This window comes from Fulmarus glacialis, unplaced genomic scaffold (genome assembly GCF_000690835.1).
Source record: "Fulmarus glacialis isolate BGI_N327 unplaced genomic scaffold, ASM69083v1 scaffold45344, whole genome shotgun sequence".
NCBI classification, from domain to species: domain Eukaryota; kingdom Metazoa; phylum Chordata; class Aves; order Procellariiformes; family Procellariidae; genus Fulmarus; species Fulmarus glacialis.
The window spans coordinates 1-15,717 of NW_009206998.1; the positions used below are offsets into that span (position 1 = coordinate 1).

General features: G+C 38.8%; 1 protein-coding gene across 1 annotated transcript in view; it reads right to left on the reverse strand.

The window, feature by feature from the left end:
* Positions 1-1,875: 1,875 nt before the first annotated feature.
* VPRBP (Vpr (HIV-1) binding protein) overlaps positions 1,876-15,717 on the reverse strand; it is a gene marked incomplete at both ends in the record, with an annotated part of 30,738 nt that continues 16,896 nt past the window's right edge. The window contains 2 exons of the mRNA XM_009575938.1: positions 1,876-2,131; positions 15,010-15,114. Of these exons, the coding sequence (XP_009574233.1) occupies positions 1,876-2,131; positions 15,010-15,114 (361 nt within the window). The remainder of the gene's footprint in view (positions 2,132-15,009; positions 15,115-15,717) is intronic.

A 15,717-nucleotide genomic window follows, 5' to 3' on the forward strand; every position in this document is an offset into this window, starting at 1 on the left:
CCCAGCGAAGAGTGTACCTGTCTAAACCTGTATGTTATGGAGGTTCATCCAAAATACAGCAAGGGTCTGCAGTAGGAAGCACTCTAAATACATCACCATGCCTCAGATCTGTACTTTGCAACAGTGTCAGTGTCCTTACAATTTTTAATTCTGGAACACAGCATAAGCAAAGCAGAGGGAAATTCTAATTGCTCTTGCTGGGTGAGAAACAAAAGCAAGCCAGATGAAGTTCAAGTGACAGAAAAGAAGCCACAGAACCCCACTCATCAAACCCTGTGCAAGGACCACACATACATCAGCCTGGCAGAGCTGCACTCCCTGCCTTAAGTTCCTAAAGATGCTGCCAAGCAACCTAACAGCCACAGGATGGGCTGGCTGCAGCTCCACAGCAATACCAGATCAAAGTTCTGATCAAGTGGTCCTATCCATAAATGGTGTACAGATGTGGCCATTTCATAATATGCAGTGCTCTGCAGAGCACACCTGAAATAACGAAGTGTCAAGTAGCACCTGGTTTTGTTACAGGAATAGTTACTGAAATGGCCTGAACTTCCCCTCCATTCTGCCCCTTGGACAATTCAAATACAGCACTCTGGGTGCTCTCTTAGTAGCTTCTGGCACTGCACGCCCTGAGGAAACAGAAGTGGAGTTGTGTCAAGAAGGTCCTGCCCGCTACTGGGACAGGCAGAAGTTACCCGCAATCCCAACATGTTGAACTGCAATATGCTATTAATGAATTTGAGCGATGTAAACGTCCTATATGGCCCTGCATTGTATACCTACTACCTTCAAGCGAACAGCAAACTGACCCCACAGAGTAACTCTGGAAACCTGATTTGGCCGCATCCTTAAAACGACTGAGCTGCATTCTAACAGAAAAGAGGGACATGAATGAGTCTGCCAGCCATATTAGTGCCAAAACAGAGGCCTGGCATGCTTAATCCTCCAGCGCACTGGCAGAGAAGATTGAGAGCTGAGGTGGGAATCACATTCATCTCCTATCACAGCAGGACTTCAAACACCTTGCACACTGCAATTACTCATCCTTACTAACCTTTTAACTTAAGGTATCTATATTACCCCCATTTTACAGCTTGAAAATTAAAAAGAACTAAGTGGCTTGGCTGCGCATACTCAAAAATTGTGCTGCAAAAAAGGGAACAGAATCTAGTGTCACAAATGCCACGCCTGATGCTATCCTACTCACCTTCTCTTTCTTGTGAAGCCTTTTTCCAAATTTAATTGCTACATAAAAAGTTCAGATCTATCTTTCTTATACACACACACACACACTTGGTTAACTTTTCTAGTCTCTGCATCTGTGGAATGCCAGAAAAAGAGAACAATTTAAATTTTATCCCAAAAGTTATGTTAGCTTCAGAACAGTCTAAAAAAAGGAAGTGAAGTCAGAAATGCCATGTTGGTTTTGCACTTTAAGCAATTACAAAAGAGAAAGAATAGCACCAAGGAGCAAAAATGCTTCTCTGTCTTTACAGGTACAAATATGGCAGAGAAGACAGGTGAGGTAACAGTTCAACCAGTGTCCCTTGAAGGGCAGGACAGGCAAGCAATTGGACAAGGGTTCTTCACATGGAGTTTCTTGGCCTGCCTTTAAGTTCTCACACATGCACCTGGGAGCACTTGCAGAAAGGACATACCTTCCATTCCAGAACTCACAGTTGTTCTCTCAGATAAGAGCTGTTTTTACCAACAGATTACTTTGATAGGCCACAGGTGAACCAGCATGATGATTTGTGCCTTTCATACTAGTGAGGGGGAATGCCAGCTAAGGGAAGACCTAGATGTTGCGTATTTGTCAAGACATTGAACAGAGGATAAGGTCACCTGTGGTCACCAAGCTGGGCACACACTTACTATCTCCAAGAATCAGCTCGACTTCCTCATCAGCATCAGAATCTTCATCTTCACCCTCATCTCCTTCTTCCAGGAGGTTGGCAAGCTCCTCATCATCAGAGGGAGAAAAGTCATTTTCTCCATCCTCACCAGCATTCTCATTGTTCTCATCCTCCTCCAGCTCAGCCTCCAGCAGCTGGTCCGTATCTAGTTCATCAAGGTCATCTGTATCATCATCATCTTCATCATCATCTTCTTCCTCTTGCTCTTCTTCCTCCTATAAAGACAGCAAAAACAGTCCATTGCAGACATTAAATTAAATGTAAAATGGAATAAGAATAATTGAAGAAAACATACCTATAGTTTTCACTTCTCCCCACATCCAGACATCACCCATTATAAACACTTTCCCATCACCCATATAAACACTTTCTCTCACGACACATGCTAGATCATCTGCAAGCCTGCAAAGTCTTATCTGCAAAATGCTGGTGCAACACAGGTACCATTGGCTCAAGCTCCTCTCCAATACTGGCCATCAACATGTGTCACCACAATGCACTCTTGAGAAGGACATGCAATAAGACCCGTTAATGCATGGCTTTGTTGCTAGTCTTGTACAAACTGCTTTAGTTTCAACTGGACCAAAACCTCTACTTTGCATCAAACAGCATGCAGCATGAATGTTCAGTCTCTCAGTCATTCCTGATTTAGATGAGATGTAAAATGTAGGAATTCCTGAATCACTCTGCCTCACGTGGTAGAACTGTTTAAAGCAGCTCAGAAGTCTCATCTTTAGCATTTACCTGTGGATCAAGATCTTTCTCTATCAAACAGTAAAAATTCGCATTCAATAAAGCAACTGAATTTCTCATTGCACAGATCAAATCCAGAAATCCGTGTCTAGCAGATAAAACTGAGTGGGAAGAACCTGTTACAGTCCTACTGTTCTTCTAGACAAACAAGAGGCCAAGAAGTGCCATCAAAAGCCAAGCTCCACGAAGTCTCCAAGACTCAAAAGAAAGAGTTCAATATACCTGCACATCTCCTCAGAGTCACACCCTTTTTCTCTAACAGAATGCTCTCATGTGGCAGGAAGGCAGCTCTCAAGTCATTCAGTCTTAATTGCCCCTTTGTTTTGGGAGGGAACACATTTTGCAAATATGAAGCAATTAAGACAGATATTTAACAACCCACTTCAAGGGTTAGTTTGGTCCTGAAGCTCACCACACTCACACTGTGCTTTTTAGACTGCTGCGTTTTCAGATCTAAAAGCACAGAGGAAAAAGACCTTACTGTCATCTCCCCAACCTACTTTTCCTTCAGTCAGTGCTATAACAAAAACCACCACACCCACACAAATCCAACATCTGTCATAGGCAAAAGAAACAATGAATGCCAAAAAGCCTGGGCAAATTTTATTGTTTCTTCACTTGCAAAAGGCAGCCAAGTCTCCTCTACTGACCAGAAATGCTGTGTTATTTAAATGGAGATTACAGTATAAAAGCATTGGTTTGCTAGATACAGTTTTCTTTCTGAAAGAGCTTATATTAAGTATAAAATTAAAACAACCTGTATTAAAGCCTATGCTTATTTTAGGCAATTACAAACCTTACTTTGAGTCAATAAGCCCTCAAATAAACAGACATTGCTTTTTGAATTGTATACACACTGGGAGAGGAAATACCTTACTTGCAGTTCACAGTTTTAAAATGCAGTGCCATATTGAGTATAATTTTCCATAAAATATATTGAATTGAGTATAAAAGCTTTTGCCTTAATAACTTTTACTTTTGTTCTATGCAGTATCTGCAGAGGGACCAACGTCTTAAAGTTTATTACTCTATTCAGAATTGAAAAACTGATTAAAAACTGAAAAGGCAGGAGAGTTTATTTTCCTTTTTCAGTTTCTAAAGAACTCTGAAGTTGGAAAGGAGGAGATAAATCTATTTTAAAAGCTTGGAAAAATTAAGTCAAGTTTTTCAGTGTATGGACACAGACACACAACTGTAGACATTAGGAAAAAAGTATATTGTCTACTAGATTCATTTAGAGTCTGTCTAGTTGAAACCTAAAGGATTCTGAAACGAGTTAGGTACCCTCTTAGTTTCCACATCTGTGGAATTTCTGAAAGCATTTTTTTTCTAAATATCTAGCCCACAATGACTTAAAAGAAAATGTCAAAACTACTGAGTTTATGTTTCACATTTAATGTATTTATTGGAAATTGAAATACTATTTTATCAACATTTTCATTCAAGCTTAAGGCAAGGCATATATAGCAGTATCATCCTTCAAATATAGGATGAAATGAAATATAGTTGTATAAAGCTAAAGATTTCTTTTGGCTAACAAGAATAAGTGCCAAATTACACAGAAAGGGTGTATATTTAGCTGCAAATTAACTTTGAAGGATTATACCAATCAGTGAGGAGAAAATCCTTTGTGAAAATAAAAATAGCAACAGAGTACTAGAGAACTGAAATCAATGTTTCCACCTTTTTGGTTTAAGTTACTTAATCTGAAGTAGGCCACACTCATTTAAAAACCACCTAAGAACAGTAAGATGAGATCTAAATTATACTTGCCCCTGGTAAACCAGAAAATAGCGTGAAAACCATGCTACAAGAAGTCACATGTGCATGTGACAGAGAGAACACGACACGCACAATGCACGTCCTTACCGAGCTGAATGAGTGACGCAGAACACAGTTCAAGAGGAGTGATCTTAACTGCTGAGAAACCCCTAACTCGTCACGTTTTAAAGAACACGAACAGGAACCTGGAAAATGTGGTGCTTCTGCTAAGTAACATGCGAATTAATTCTGCTCTAGCTTCTGAAGAATCTCCAGGCACAAACCTCTGCAGGCACACTGCAATACTCCAGTCTAGAAACACAAGGCTTGCATATATGTGGCGAGATCTCTGTTAAGAAAGCACACTGAGCTTCTGCACCCAAAAACAATGTGGGGGACATATAGCTGAGAAAGACTCCACCTGGTATTTCCTCACACCTAACACCATCATATGTAAGTGATATCCAGTCTGTTACTGGATATCTAGGATCCATACCCTCATCAGATGCCACAACTGTCTCACATAAGGGATCCATATACAGACAAAAAATGCCGTATCTTCCCCAATGACTCATACAAACATACTGAATAAGAGCAGTGAAAAAAATCCTTGTACAGTGTCACAAGGGAAGATAGGCAGAACAGTTATTCCAAACCATATCTGGATTTGTGAAGGAAAAACCTGCAAAAGCAAGCTCCTACCTACTCATCAGTAGTTCCCAAGAGCTTTGGGCAATGACACAGGTGCTGCTAGAAAAAAGAACCAATGTGCACATCTATGCAAAACAAGCATGCACCTGTGCTTATCTTCCTCATTGCAGTAAACTTATCCACAGAACCCATGGACCAGCACGCTCCGTATGACTTAAAAAACAGCATCAAGGAATTGTTTTAGCCATCACTAACTCCTTTAGATGCCTAAAGATACTCTTCTATTTGGGTTGTTCTCTATAAAAGCTGCTTAAATCAGAACTTGAACTGTTCATGGAGTCCTCACATTCCTCCTCTGCTTCCTTAGAGAATATTCTCTTCCCTCTCCAGCAGAAGCCACTTCACAGCTGCCAGTTATCTTTACAGAAGGCACAAGGATAGTATTGTAGAATCACAAACTGACCATCTCCTAACCTTCCCTCTGTAAAACATTTTACCTCACTATCAGCACTCTGAGTCACTGCCTGATATTTCTGTGTGCCTGCTTTACAGCCAGGTGCACTATTATTACCATACAGCCAGACCAAAACCGTATCTTCCTATGTAATTCATGTAAGATCATAAACAATGCCAACCTGAGGCTATGATTGAGGAAAAAAAGGAAAAAAAACCTAATGCTCCCTTTTAAATAGAGAAGGCAACACTCAGAGGGACATGATGGAGCCCAGCTTTTGAGTTAAGGATGTCACATTGCTACCCATTTTAGTTACACTGATTCAGGTATATTAGTTGCTGTAGATACCTAAACTTAGGATTAATTTAAGGGAGCTTTACCTTGATAGAGGCCAAGAGTAGAACAGTTTAAAGTAGAGTACCCATTGACCCCTAATGAGACTCAGATTTGTGATTATATATTATACAGATATGTATTAATTTCATTATTATATATTATAGTGAATACAAATACTGTACCAGCGTTACTCTTCTCCATCTCCAGCATACACAGATACATAACAACTGCAATGCAGAGGACATTATGGTATCGATATACCTGGATGGCCAACTCTTTCTGCTCTTCAAAAACACAGTATTGCAATTATAATAAAGGAATTTTAATCTAGGAAACACCCACCCTGTTTCATACACAAAATGGCTTCTTGGCCCCACTTCTCTGCATAAATACTTACGGTGCTGACTTCACCCCAGTTAAAGCAAAAAGACTGCAAAAACAAGGCAATGAACAAAGACAAAGCTGACAATTTAAAGTGAACAAGAGAACAAAACAAAACCCTGGTTATAATTATAAGGGGATAGTAAAGAGGGAGGCTTCAACTTTAGTGCAGAATAGCTATCCTCAGATGTAAGTAGGATGTCCATACAGGGACAGGCCCCTGTTTAACTTAGAAATTGTTTGATCAACTATAAAGAGTTAATTTGACTCAACTAATAAAGACTAGTTCAGGTGAAAAAGATCATCTATACGAAGAGTTTGTATCAGTTTAACTCAAAAAGTCTTAAGAATGTAAGTCAGTAATGTATAGTATCATCAGTTATACCCTTTAGACAAGTATAAAGGATGCAGGAACTATCAGTTCTTCTAGTATAAGACTGCAGAATGGGACAATTAATTTAAGTGTGCATCTGAGAAATCTCTCAACACTCACTAACTCAAAATTCACTAATTCACTTACACAGTAATGCATAAACAGCTTCAACGCACAGTCTATGACCCTGGAACTACTTTGAGGATGATTAAGAGGGCAAAAGTGATTCACATCAGCTTTTTAACATGCCTGCATACAGGCAGCTTTACAGAGATGTAGTAGTACAAGAAAAGCTGGACATTTATTTACAGAATCAGAAAAGTTCGTTACATAGCAAAGGATTATCTCAAGATCACCTCAAAGCAAATTACTGGTCAGTTAACTCCACTACCAGTTTGTGATCTTAGGCAAAGATTCAGAGAGCCAAGTAGATTTGGCTCAATTAATTTATTATTTATAACTACAATGGAAAAAACTAAACAACATCCCCTAAAGGAAAAGCATATATAGGGGTGGCAGCACTGTAACAAAAAATGCTTGACCTAATTCTTCATGTGCCAGTATTTACAACCCGTTCAGAGCTTAGTAAATACCCTTTGCTCTTGTCCAAGTGTTATCTATTTTCTTCCATATTGTTCTTTGATGAACATTTGCACGCACTTCATAGACTTTCATCATCATCGCAGACTTTCTTACTGTTCCCCTTTACCCATTCGTTTTGCACATACAAAATTCACAAAATTTGTCTTTTTGGGTAGTACAGGTTATTGACACTTAACATACTCACCAGTGTTCATCTCTCAAAAAACATTCAAAGGCTCACTTATTCAAACTCTGATGCAAAATACATGTTAACTAGGCAGAACTTTGATTTCAACACATTTCTGCACTGTATTTTTACATTAAATCAGTGTATGTACAAAGTGCTTTCAGGAAGTATGGCTTACAGAACTGCAGATCTGCAGTATATAATATACCCGCTTGCTTTATAAGCACTCCTAAGACTTTTTATAGTTTTCTTCCATTTCTTGAATCCAAAATTTTTTTATGACCAGATGAACAGAATTTGAGACTTCTCAGCTGCAGATTACATAATCCCTCAAATTTACACTAGGCTGGCAGTTAGCTGCCATGAGAAGATCCCACAGGTCTTTTTCGATTGTTGATACTAGGTTTGGAAACCTCAACTCAGTTTTGAGGTGTACAGGTCACTGATTTTTTGCTTATTTGACATAGTTTCAGCTGTTACAAACAGCTTCATCTTTTCATCTAACACATCATTCACTTTTTCTTCCTCTACTAGGATCTGATTCACAGTCCAAAACAAGTATTTACATCAATAGTTCTCTGCACAACTTCCTCTGTTACTGCTCTATGAACTCTTCAGCTGTCATCATCTCACAGCTGCTCCTTCCCCAGCCCCATCCTCACCTCCTGTCATCACTTCCAAGTCAACACCTCTCACCTGCAGATGCTTTCCAGCAACAGTCCCTCCCTCTGAAAACACAATCTCTATTGCACCTCTCTGTTTGAATCATGCTATATGGTATTACTCTACTCTAACTATTATTATTTTCATCTATGAGGCTGCCTTTTCTCTATCTGCAAAACAGCTAATCAAATGTCAGTGAAGCTTTTCCCACTTTTTCAAATCTTTCAGCTCATATTTAATTCACTTCTGGCTATTTGTAGCTAAGTCTAATCACCTGCTGGTAAGCACCTGCTTCTATAAACTGTTTATTTTCTCTAGTCTTCTTTTTTTTTTTGGTAAAGAAATTCGTATTTCCCAGAGTCTCATTATTTTGGTCAATTTATTTGCTTTTGCAAGAAACCACCTACTAGTTTACTTCTCCCTCTCTTTCACCCTCCTCCCCCAAGTTTCTCCTAGAGAAAAGCAAACTCATTTTTAATAGTCTGGTCTCTTCCAAATTATCAGTATTATTTTAATTACTACCTATTTCCAGCACGGGAAGGGGCTTTGCTTTCATAAAAAAGAACATATGATCATTGTTCAAATACAAGTTCACTGAAGAATGTTTCACTCCAGAGGAATAAGTCTCTCCTTGTTTTAGTAATTTATCCTTCTCCACAGACAATCCCCTTGTCGTATATCTTCTGACAATTGTTCTCTTTGCTTCCAAAGCATGTCTGTAGCTTATTGGTACTTTCTGATCCTTTACTATGCAATTCTTGGGAGTAACAAAGTGACAATGTCTGACTTTCAGTCACTTAGAGCTTCTATCCAATTCCTCCCCCATCTACTTCTTAACACTCCCTGAACAATGGGCAGTGGAAAAAGCTTAAATATAGCCAACAGTCCTTCTAGGGGGTCAAGCACATATGGAATTTTACGTCCTAGATTACCTAGTCTCCATCCTTCCCCTCAGCTAGCAAGCCCAAACTCACTTCCTATTACCACATCATTAAATTTATTCTAAGTATTCATCTCCTTCATACCACAGGGCTGCACCCTACTTTTACCCTCTTGGCTACTTCAGCGTTAGAATTTCTACTTCTTCATAGCCATTAATGAGGTTACAGAGCTAAAAACGTAGAAGCCTGGGAATGCGCAGAAGTTACTATACGTAACAAGCAAGGAATCTTACCATAGGCTTCTATGCAGATGTAGGTATGTGCAGATTTAATACAGGAAACAGCACACAGCATACAGTATGTCACAGAGGCAAAACATGGAGTGAAGAAATAAAAAAGCAGTTATTCTCTTAAGTCTATGTAAGTAGGTTTAGCTTGTCTAACAATGACTACTTACCTGTGATGAATGAAAAAGCATCCATGACACAGATAAACAAAAACTTTAAAGCAACTGGGCCTCTGTTAGATTGGCATGTTCAGTTGGGACTCTTTTGACCAATACTCTGGTTTTGCCTATGAAATGTTTTCATTTTAACATGACTATGTACCTGATGATAATCAATCTAACTCGAGTCACTGTCCTCTTTGAGGCATGTGCAAGTCATCATTCTGCAGCTGATACATTCCTTAATGCTAGGGATAAATGTGATCTAACATGACTATTATATTCTCTGTGCTGTAGGGCTCAGAAATAATATAAGGAGTCCAGAACTAGGTGCAATTTCTGAATCTGCTTCTCTTCCTTCCTCTCACTGATCTCACACTCTCACTCACAAAAATAAGCCCATTCCTTTAATTGCATGACAAAAACCAATAGTGTGTAAAGGAATTTCAAAATTTGGCAGGTAAATTAACTCTCCCTCTACGGATGAGAATTTGTTCCTTTATTTTCTCAAGCTTTTGACTGACATTTCTCATCACAGCTGCGGCAGCTTTTATTTTCTTGGATCCCAGCTACTCTGGGAATTCTAGAAAGATATGTTAGGTGAGAGGAAGTCAACCTTCGACTTCTGTCACTGAACAGGCAGAATATGCTTTTATCTCTGCTGAAGCTGTTTTACTCCATTAATACTAGGTCTAGCCTTCTGAAAACTCAACTCCAATTACTTCTCCCTTTCCAAGAATTTCCTCTGTTTGCACTAACTGACAGCTAGTGAAGCTAGATTCTGAAACAGCAGAATAGGCTGAAGCAGTCACAGTTATTTGCTACTATCTAAAAATGTGGTAAGAAATACAGGTACTGGGAAAACTTTTTTTTTCCCCCTTAAATATCTGTTTTGGAGGATGCCTGTTCAAAAGATGTGTCTGTTATGTAAACAGGTCTTTGATGGAAACCACTCTTTACTTAGCCTCCCCAGCTGCAACTAAGTTCAAAGATTCCTATTAAGGTGTGCAATAAACACATGTATATTATTATCAGTTGAGACATTTGTCTGAAAATACTTGTTCCCAGCTATTATCCTTTAAACATTTCATCCCGAGCAAGATTTCAAAACAAACAATATCTTCAAATGTTACAGGAACAGCTCCTGGAAAACTAGGGGTCTCTGATGACATAAATCATTCTAGGCAGCTTGTAGTGACAAAGCACCACCATGGTCTGATGATTCCCAAACACATGTGCCAATAAGGATTAAGGTTTGTGGGTTTTCTTCCCCAGCAAATAAGTATCGGCATAAAAACAAACCTATATCAAACCAACAGCAATAAAAGTACAGTGGAATTGCTGTTGCAGGCAGATAGGGGGAAGCAGAAACTGGGATCACAAAGACCACATAGAAAGCTGAGGAAAAACATTCTTTATCCTGGCTAAACCACATGTCAGAATAGTAACTGTCTTTCAAGTCTTTATTGCCTTATCTCCAAAGCTTTCATTTCACATCACCTAGAATTTTCTAAACCAATGCAAAAAGACAAATTACACACCTACCATCACAATTTCGATAGCCCAGAAGCACTGCAGGATAATTAACAGTTCTTCAGTTCTGGCAAAAGAAGTAGAACACACTTTATAGGACAGGGACAGCTAGATGAAGCAATCTGCTGCTGAAGCCATAAATCTCTCTGAACATGACAATAACTGAGAATACTACTTGAGCCTCACAGATGCAACATCATCCACATCATGTACTATAGAGCGAAAAATAGGCCTTAAAGAACTAATATGGAAAGAAAAACTAAAATAAAGAGGTAAAAATTCACAGACTGAAAATCCTGTAACCCACTCAGATCACATCATCCAGACTTAAGTTTCAGTTTTGAGTCTACTCTATGGTCAGCCAGTTCCCTTGGTTTTAGCATTTCTGATCACTTAATATTTCTGAAGTCTCCTTTTCTAGCCCGTAGCAACTGCCATGTACCATTTCTAGGCCAGATCAGTACGTTCACTTTCCTTTGCACCATTTTCTCTGAAATTCCTGGTCTGCCTCACTACAGAAGACAGTAGATTACTCAGTGAAACAGGGGATACTAATCAGCCAAGAAAGGGAAATAAATAAGAATTAAGCAAGCTAACAACCAAAGATGGTCCAGCATCTGTACCATTAGCTCAGATACCCATCTTATTTTTGTTAAGTCTAACTCTGAAGGAGTGTATCAAAACAGTGGCAAATACAGGAGGAAGAGGAAGAGGAGGATCTTGCTGCAGGACTTAAGAATAGGAAACTCTGCCTGTTTCCCCATAGACTGACCATAGTTTTGCAAATACTTGTGAATGAGAGTGTCAGTCACTGATGGACCCGTTTAGATACTTACCCAGCAGTGAAGTAATACACAAAACTCATGAAAGTTCAAGGCAGAAAGACTAGTATTTTTGGAGTAAAACATCCAGTAAAAAAAGTTCACAAACCAACTCTTGCTAAAGCGTGTTACATCTTCACTTTCCCTCAGTTATCGTAGTAAGTACAGACCACAGAGTATCAATGTCCATTTAGCATTTGTTCCATTTAACAAGGCTTGACAACTCTGGATTACTGGCCGTAACTAGGAAAAGGCAGCTTTCCAGAGATCTCTCATATGAAAGGTTAGTGTAACAGCCAAGGAAGAATCTAGCTACAGTGGTGCTATTTTCAAGTATCTCAAACAAACCCATAAACTTTTACTGCAGCATTACCATACACAAGCCAGCTAAGTCAGCCTGATCATTAAATTTGAGGGTAATTTATGTAACAGATCATTATGTAACCTTGATTTTACAAGGTTTGGTTTGAGAACGGGGGAGTAATATAGTAGTTTTGTTTCTTCACTTAAATAAGAGAAGGAATTGAAAGACATCTGTAGGCCAAATACCCCTGCTCGGTTCATTTTATGGGGTCTCAGTCTTTTGCTTTTCAAAAATCTGTCACAGAGCTATCAGTTGACACTTATCAAAACTGACATCATGAGGCATCAAAATTTAAAGTAAAAAATGTCAGGCAGATATTTTTCTCCACAGTTCTTAACTTGTCCCAAGCACAATTTTTAAAGCAATTTTATTCTGTGTCACATGACTTCCAAGCAAGGCTTGCCCATCAAACATGCTTCTATTTGAGTACTTATTACTTTCTGTACAGGCAAGAAACTGTACATGTGGACCCATGTAGATCATAGACAAAGATAGAGAGAGAGAGAGAGAGATATGCATAAAGTCAAGGTGTGAAGATACAGGGGCCAAACAGATTAGTATCTGCTCTAAAAATCTTGACAAAAGAGATACCAGATTGATGTTGATTCACATGGATTTCCCCCCACACCATTTTCATGAAAAAGATCAGAAAGCACCTTCTTTTAACCAGCAGGTGTTTTAGAATATCTGTGAGAAGTCCCAATAAGTTTGAAAGTTTATTTCCAGTTTTTCAAAGCCTAAATCACAGAAACTAACTAGGCAAGTAGTAAACACCTACATATGTGTGAGCATATGTACACACAGAAAACTCCTGTTCATCAGGAAACAAATTACTCTTGTTGGCCTTAACAGACAAGCGTGCCAGAAAGATTCTGTCTTTATTCTAGAAAACCTTTACTCATTCTAGCTCAATGCTGGATGTCTCTATGGAGACAAGAGCTATATTTCGTAAGCCTAAGACTAGAACAAACCTGGAGGACCAGCAGTGAACAGCTACAGGACAGAGAGCAAGGGGTTTAGTTTATGTTTTGCTAAATATGTATAGATTGAATTGAATTTGAGTTCGTAAGTGTTGTTTACATTAAAACTAAATCTCTCTTACTAAAAGAAACTTGATTGTAACCATCCCTAAAAGTTACTGTCTAGGAAACATCTATACACCCCAGAAATGAAGACCACAAAAAGCAGCAATTATGCAATATTAACTAGTCACTCTTAGCTTGCAAATCGATCCCAAAGCAGCTTTGTTTGAATACTCCTTAAGCTTTTCAGAAAAGCTTTTAGCATACTTAAATTCTGCCTGGGGGCCACCTCCATTTGTAAGACAGGAAGCATCCCCAGTCACATTTGATGGATGATAGATACCTTATCTCTGCTTGGTACCTACTGTTACAGCCTGGAACAAACAGCATTCAGACTGCATCCTCTTATACAAATATCACTTAGAGCGATATCACAAAACAGTGTCTTGACAGCTGCTAGTTAATCATTGTACAATGCAAAATCAATTTCTGCTACAAACTATTTTTTGAGATTTTATAAAGAAAATGTGAATAAGCTTACTAAAATATACTGAATGTGAACAAAAACAGTGGAAGCAGAGACAAAAATAGAAACTATTGCCTGAGACAAGTACTGAATGGCTAGAAAGTAGAAACACTTTGGAAGGAACAGTAATTTCCCCCCGCTCATTGCTTCCCAAGAATTCTACTCTTCACCCACTCTAAAAGTTCCTAAACTGAATCCATCCAGTCTAGGGATAAAACAGCAACCAATGATTTCATAAGAATGCCAAGACTTCAACTGCAACCTTGTAGCACATTGAGAGGACAGGGCAGCAAACTGTGTATGCAAAATGGAACTACTCCTTATCTTCAGAATTACGCTGAAATTGTAATAATAACAACTAACTGCAAAGAAAATTTACTCTTTCCTGGGATCTGCTATCCAGTCTTCTAAACTAGAAAGTAAAAGTTTTAACCTAGCAACAGGAAGATTCAGAGACAGAAAGGGTATCAGAAATCCAGATTTCCACACAGTCTGGAAAAAAAACCCCACCAAAATATTACCTTCTGGCATTCTTTGGAAAAAGGTGAAGTCAGCTTTTCTCACAGGAGATACAAATATATGATTTACTAGAATGCAGATATCAAAGAGCAGAGAACAATGCATTTAAAATCTTCAGGGAATTGAAGCATAAGGCCTTTGCCTGTTCAAAAAAAAAAACCAAACCACCTGACACCCAAAAAGCTACAAATCTGTCTTTAATTCTCATTGTACTGTAGTAAGTGTTCTGTGCTACTGTGTATTCTACCAACTGCACCCTGAGGAGCGCTTATTACAGTTCTTAGCTCTTTTGTCAAGTTGCCAGAGATCAAAGGGCTGATCTGAGAAGGAAAAAAATACATCCCAATGCAAACCTACAGCTTTCTTTAAAATTCTTAAAACATTTTGCTGTTCAGAAGTACTGTGCAGTTTCACTGCATTAGTCACAAGTTGTATCTCATTCAGAAATTGGTGACAAGTTATGCCCAAATGTGAGACTTGGAATTGAAAAAAGGAAAACCTCAAAACACTACTGTCTCTACTGGGTGTCAAAAAATTAAAAAAAAAAGCAACCAAGCAGAACAAACAGCAAAGTTTCTGATCAAGACTGAAAAACTTACAGAAATTAATAAATAAACTATAAATTATCATGTCCGTTTACAGTGCACAAAGTTACTGTTCACACAGGTTCTGCATACATAGTCTTAGTTTACACTGACAGTAAAGCCATCTACTTCACATGAGGTGAGACCAAATGAGGCATCTGTACTTTATGGGTAATAAATGAACACACCTGTGGCCTCTCACACATAGGTGGCTAACAGCTACTATTGAACAACCAGGTTAATGCTATACTTCTCACCTGATCTTCTTCTTCATCCTCTTCATCTTCTGCCAAACGCTGCCTGCCCACTTCATACAGTCTGCAAACTGTATCCATGTTCATGGCATCCATGCTCCCTTGATTCTGAAGACAGATGCCCACACAGCAGTTAACCCCAGGAATTAAGCTCAGCATTCATATTCAGTGCTATACCTGATCTCAACTACAGAAACATTACCAAAATCCTTCCATCCCATTTACTAGCAGCAGTACAATTAGCACTAAAAAAGGAAGTCTTTTTGGTTTCAAGGACCAGCCCAGGAGTGATGTAAATAGCTACTTTCTGCTTCTGTCATCCACAAGTTACACTCTTACTAGGAGACTTAACAAAACCTTTACTGGATCCTTAACATGCTTTGGTTTAATTCTCACCTAACTGCACACCACTTCCTTTCAAGTTTGCCTCCCTGTTATATGATTGAACCATATGCCCTGAGACAATGCTAAAAGCTGTCATATAGCAAGAGTTCCAGAAGACAACAGTCTGATACCCCAGCAACCACTGCTGCCACAGGCCAGGAAGTAACATTTCCAATGACTCCTATAAAAGAAAATTTTCGTATCTTGGCCTCACAACCTTAGCAACTCCAACTTCAGTTGGAGATAAGAATAAGAAGCTTGCCCTACTACAAATTCTTGACTTGCTTTTTTTGGTCTGTAAGGATCAGTGGTTCACAGACAATTAAG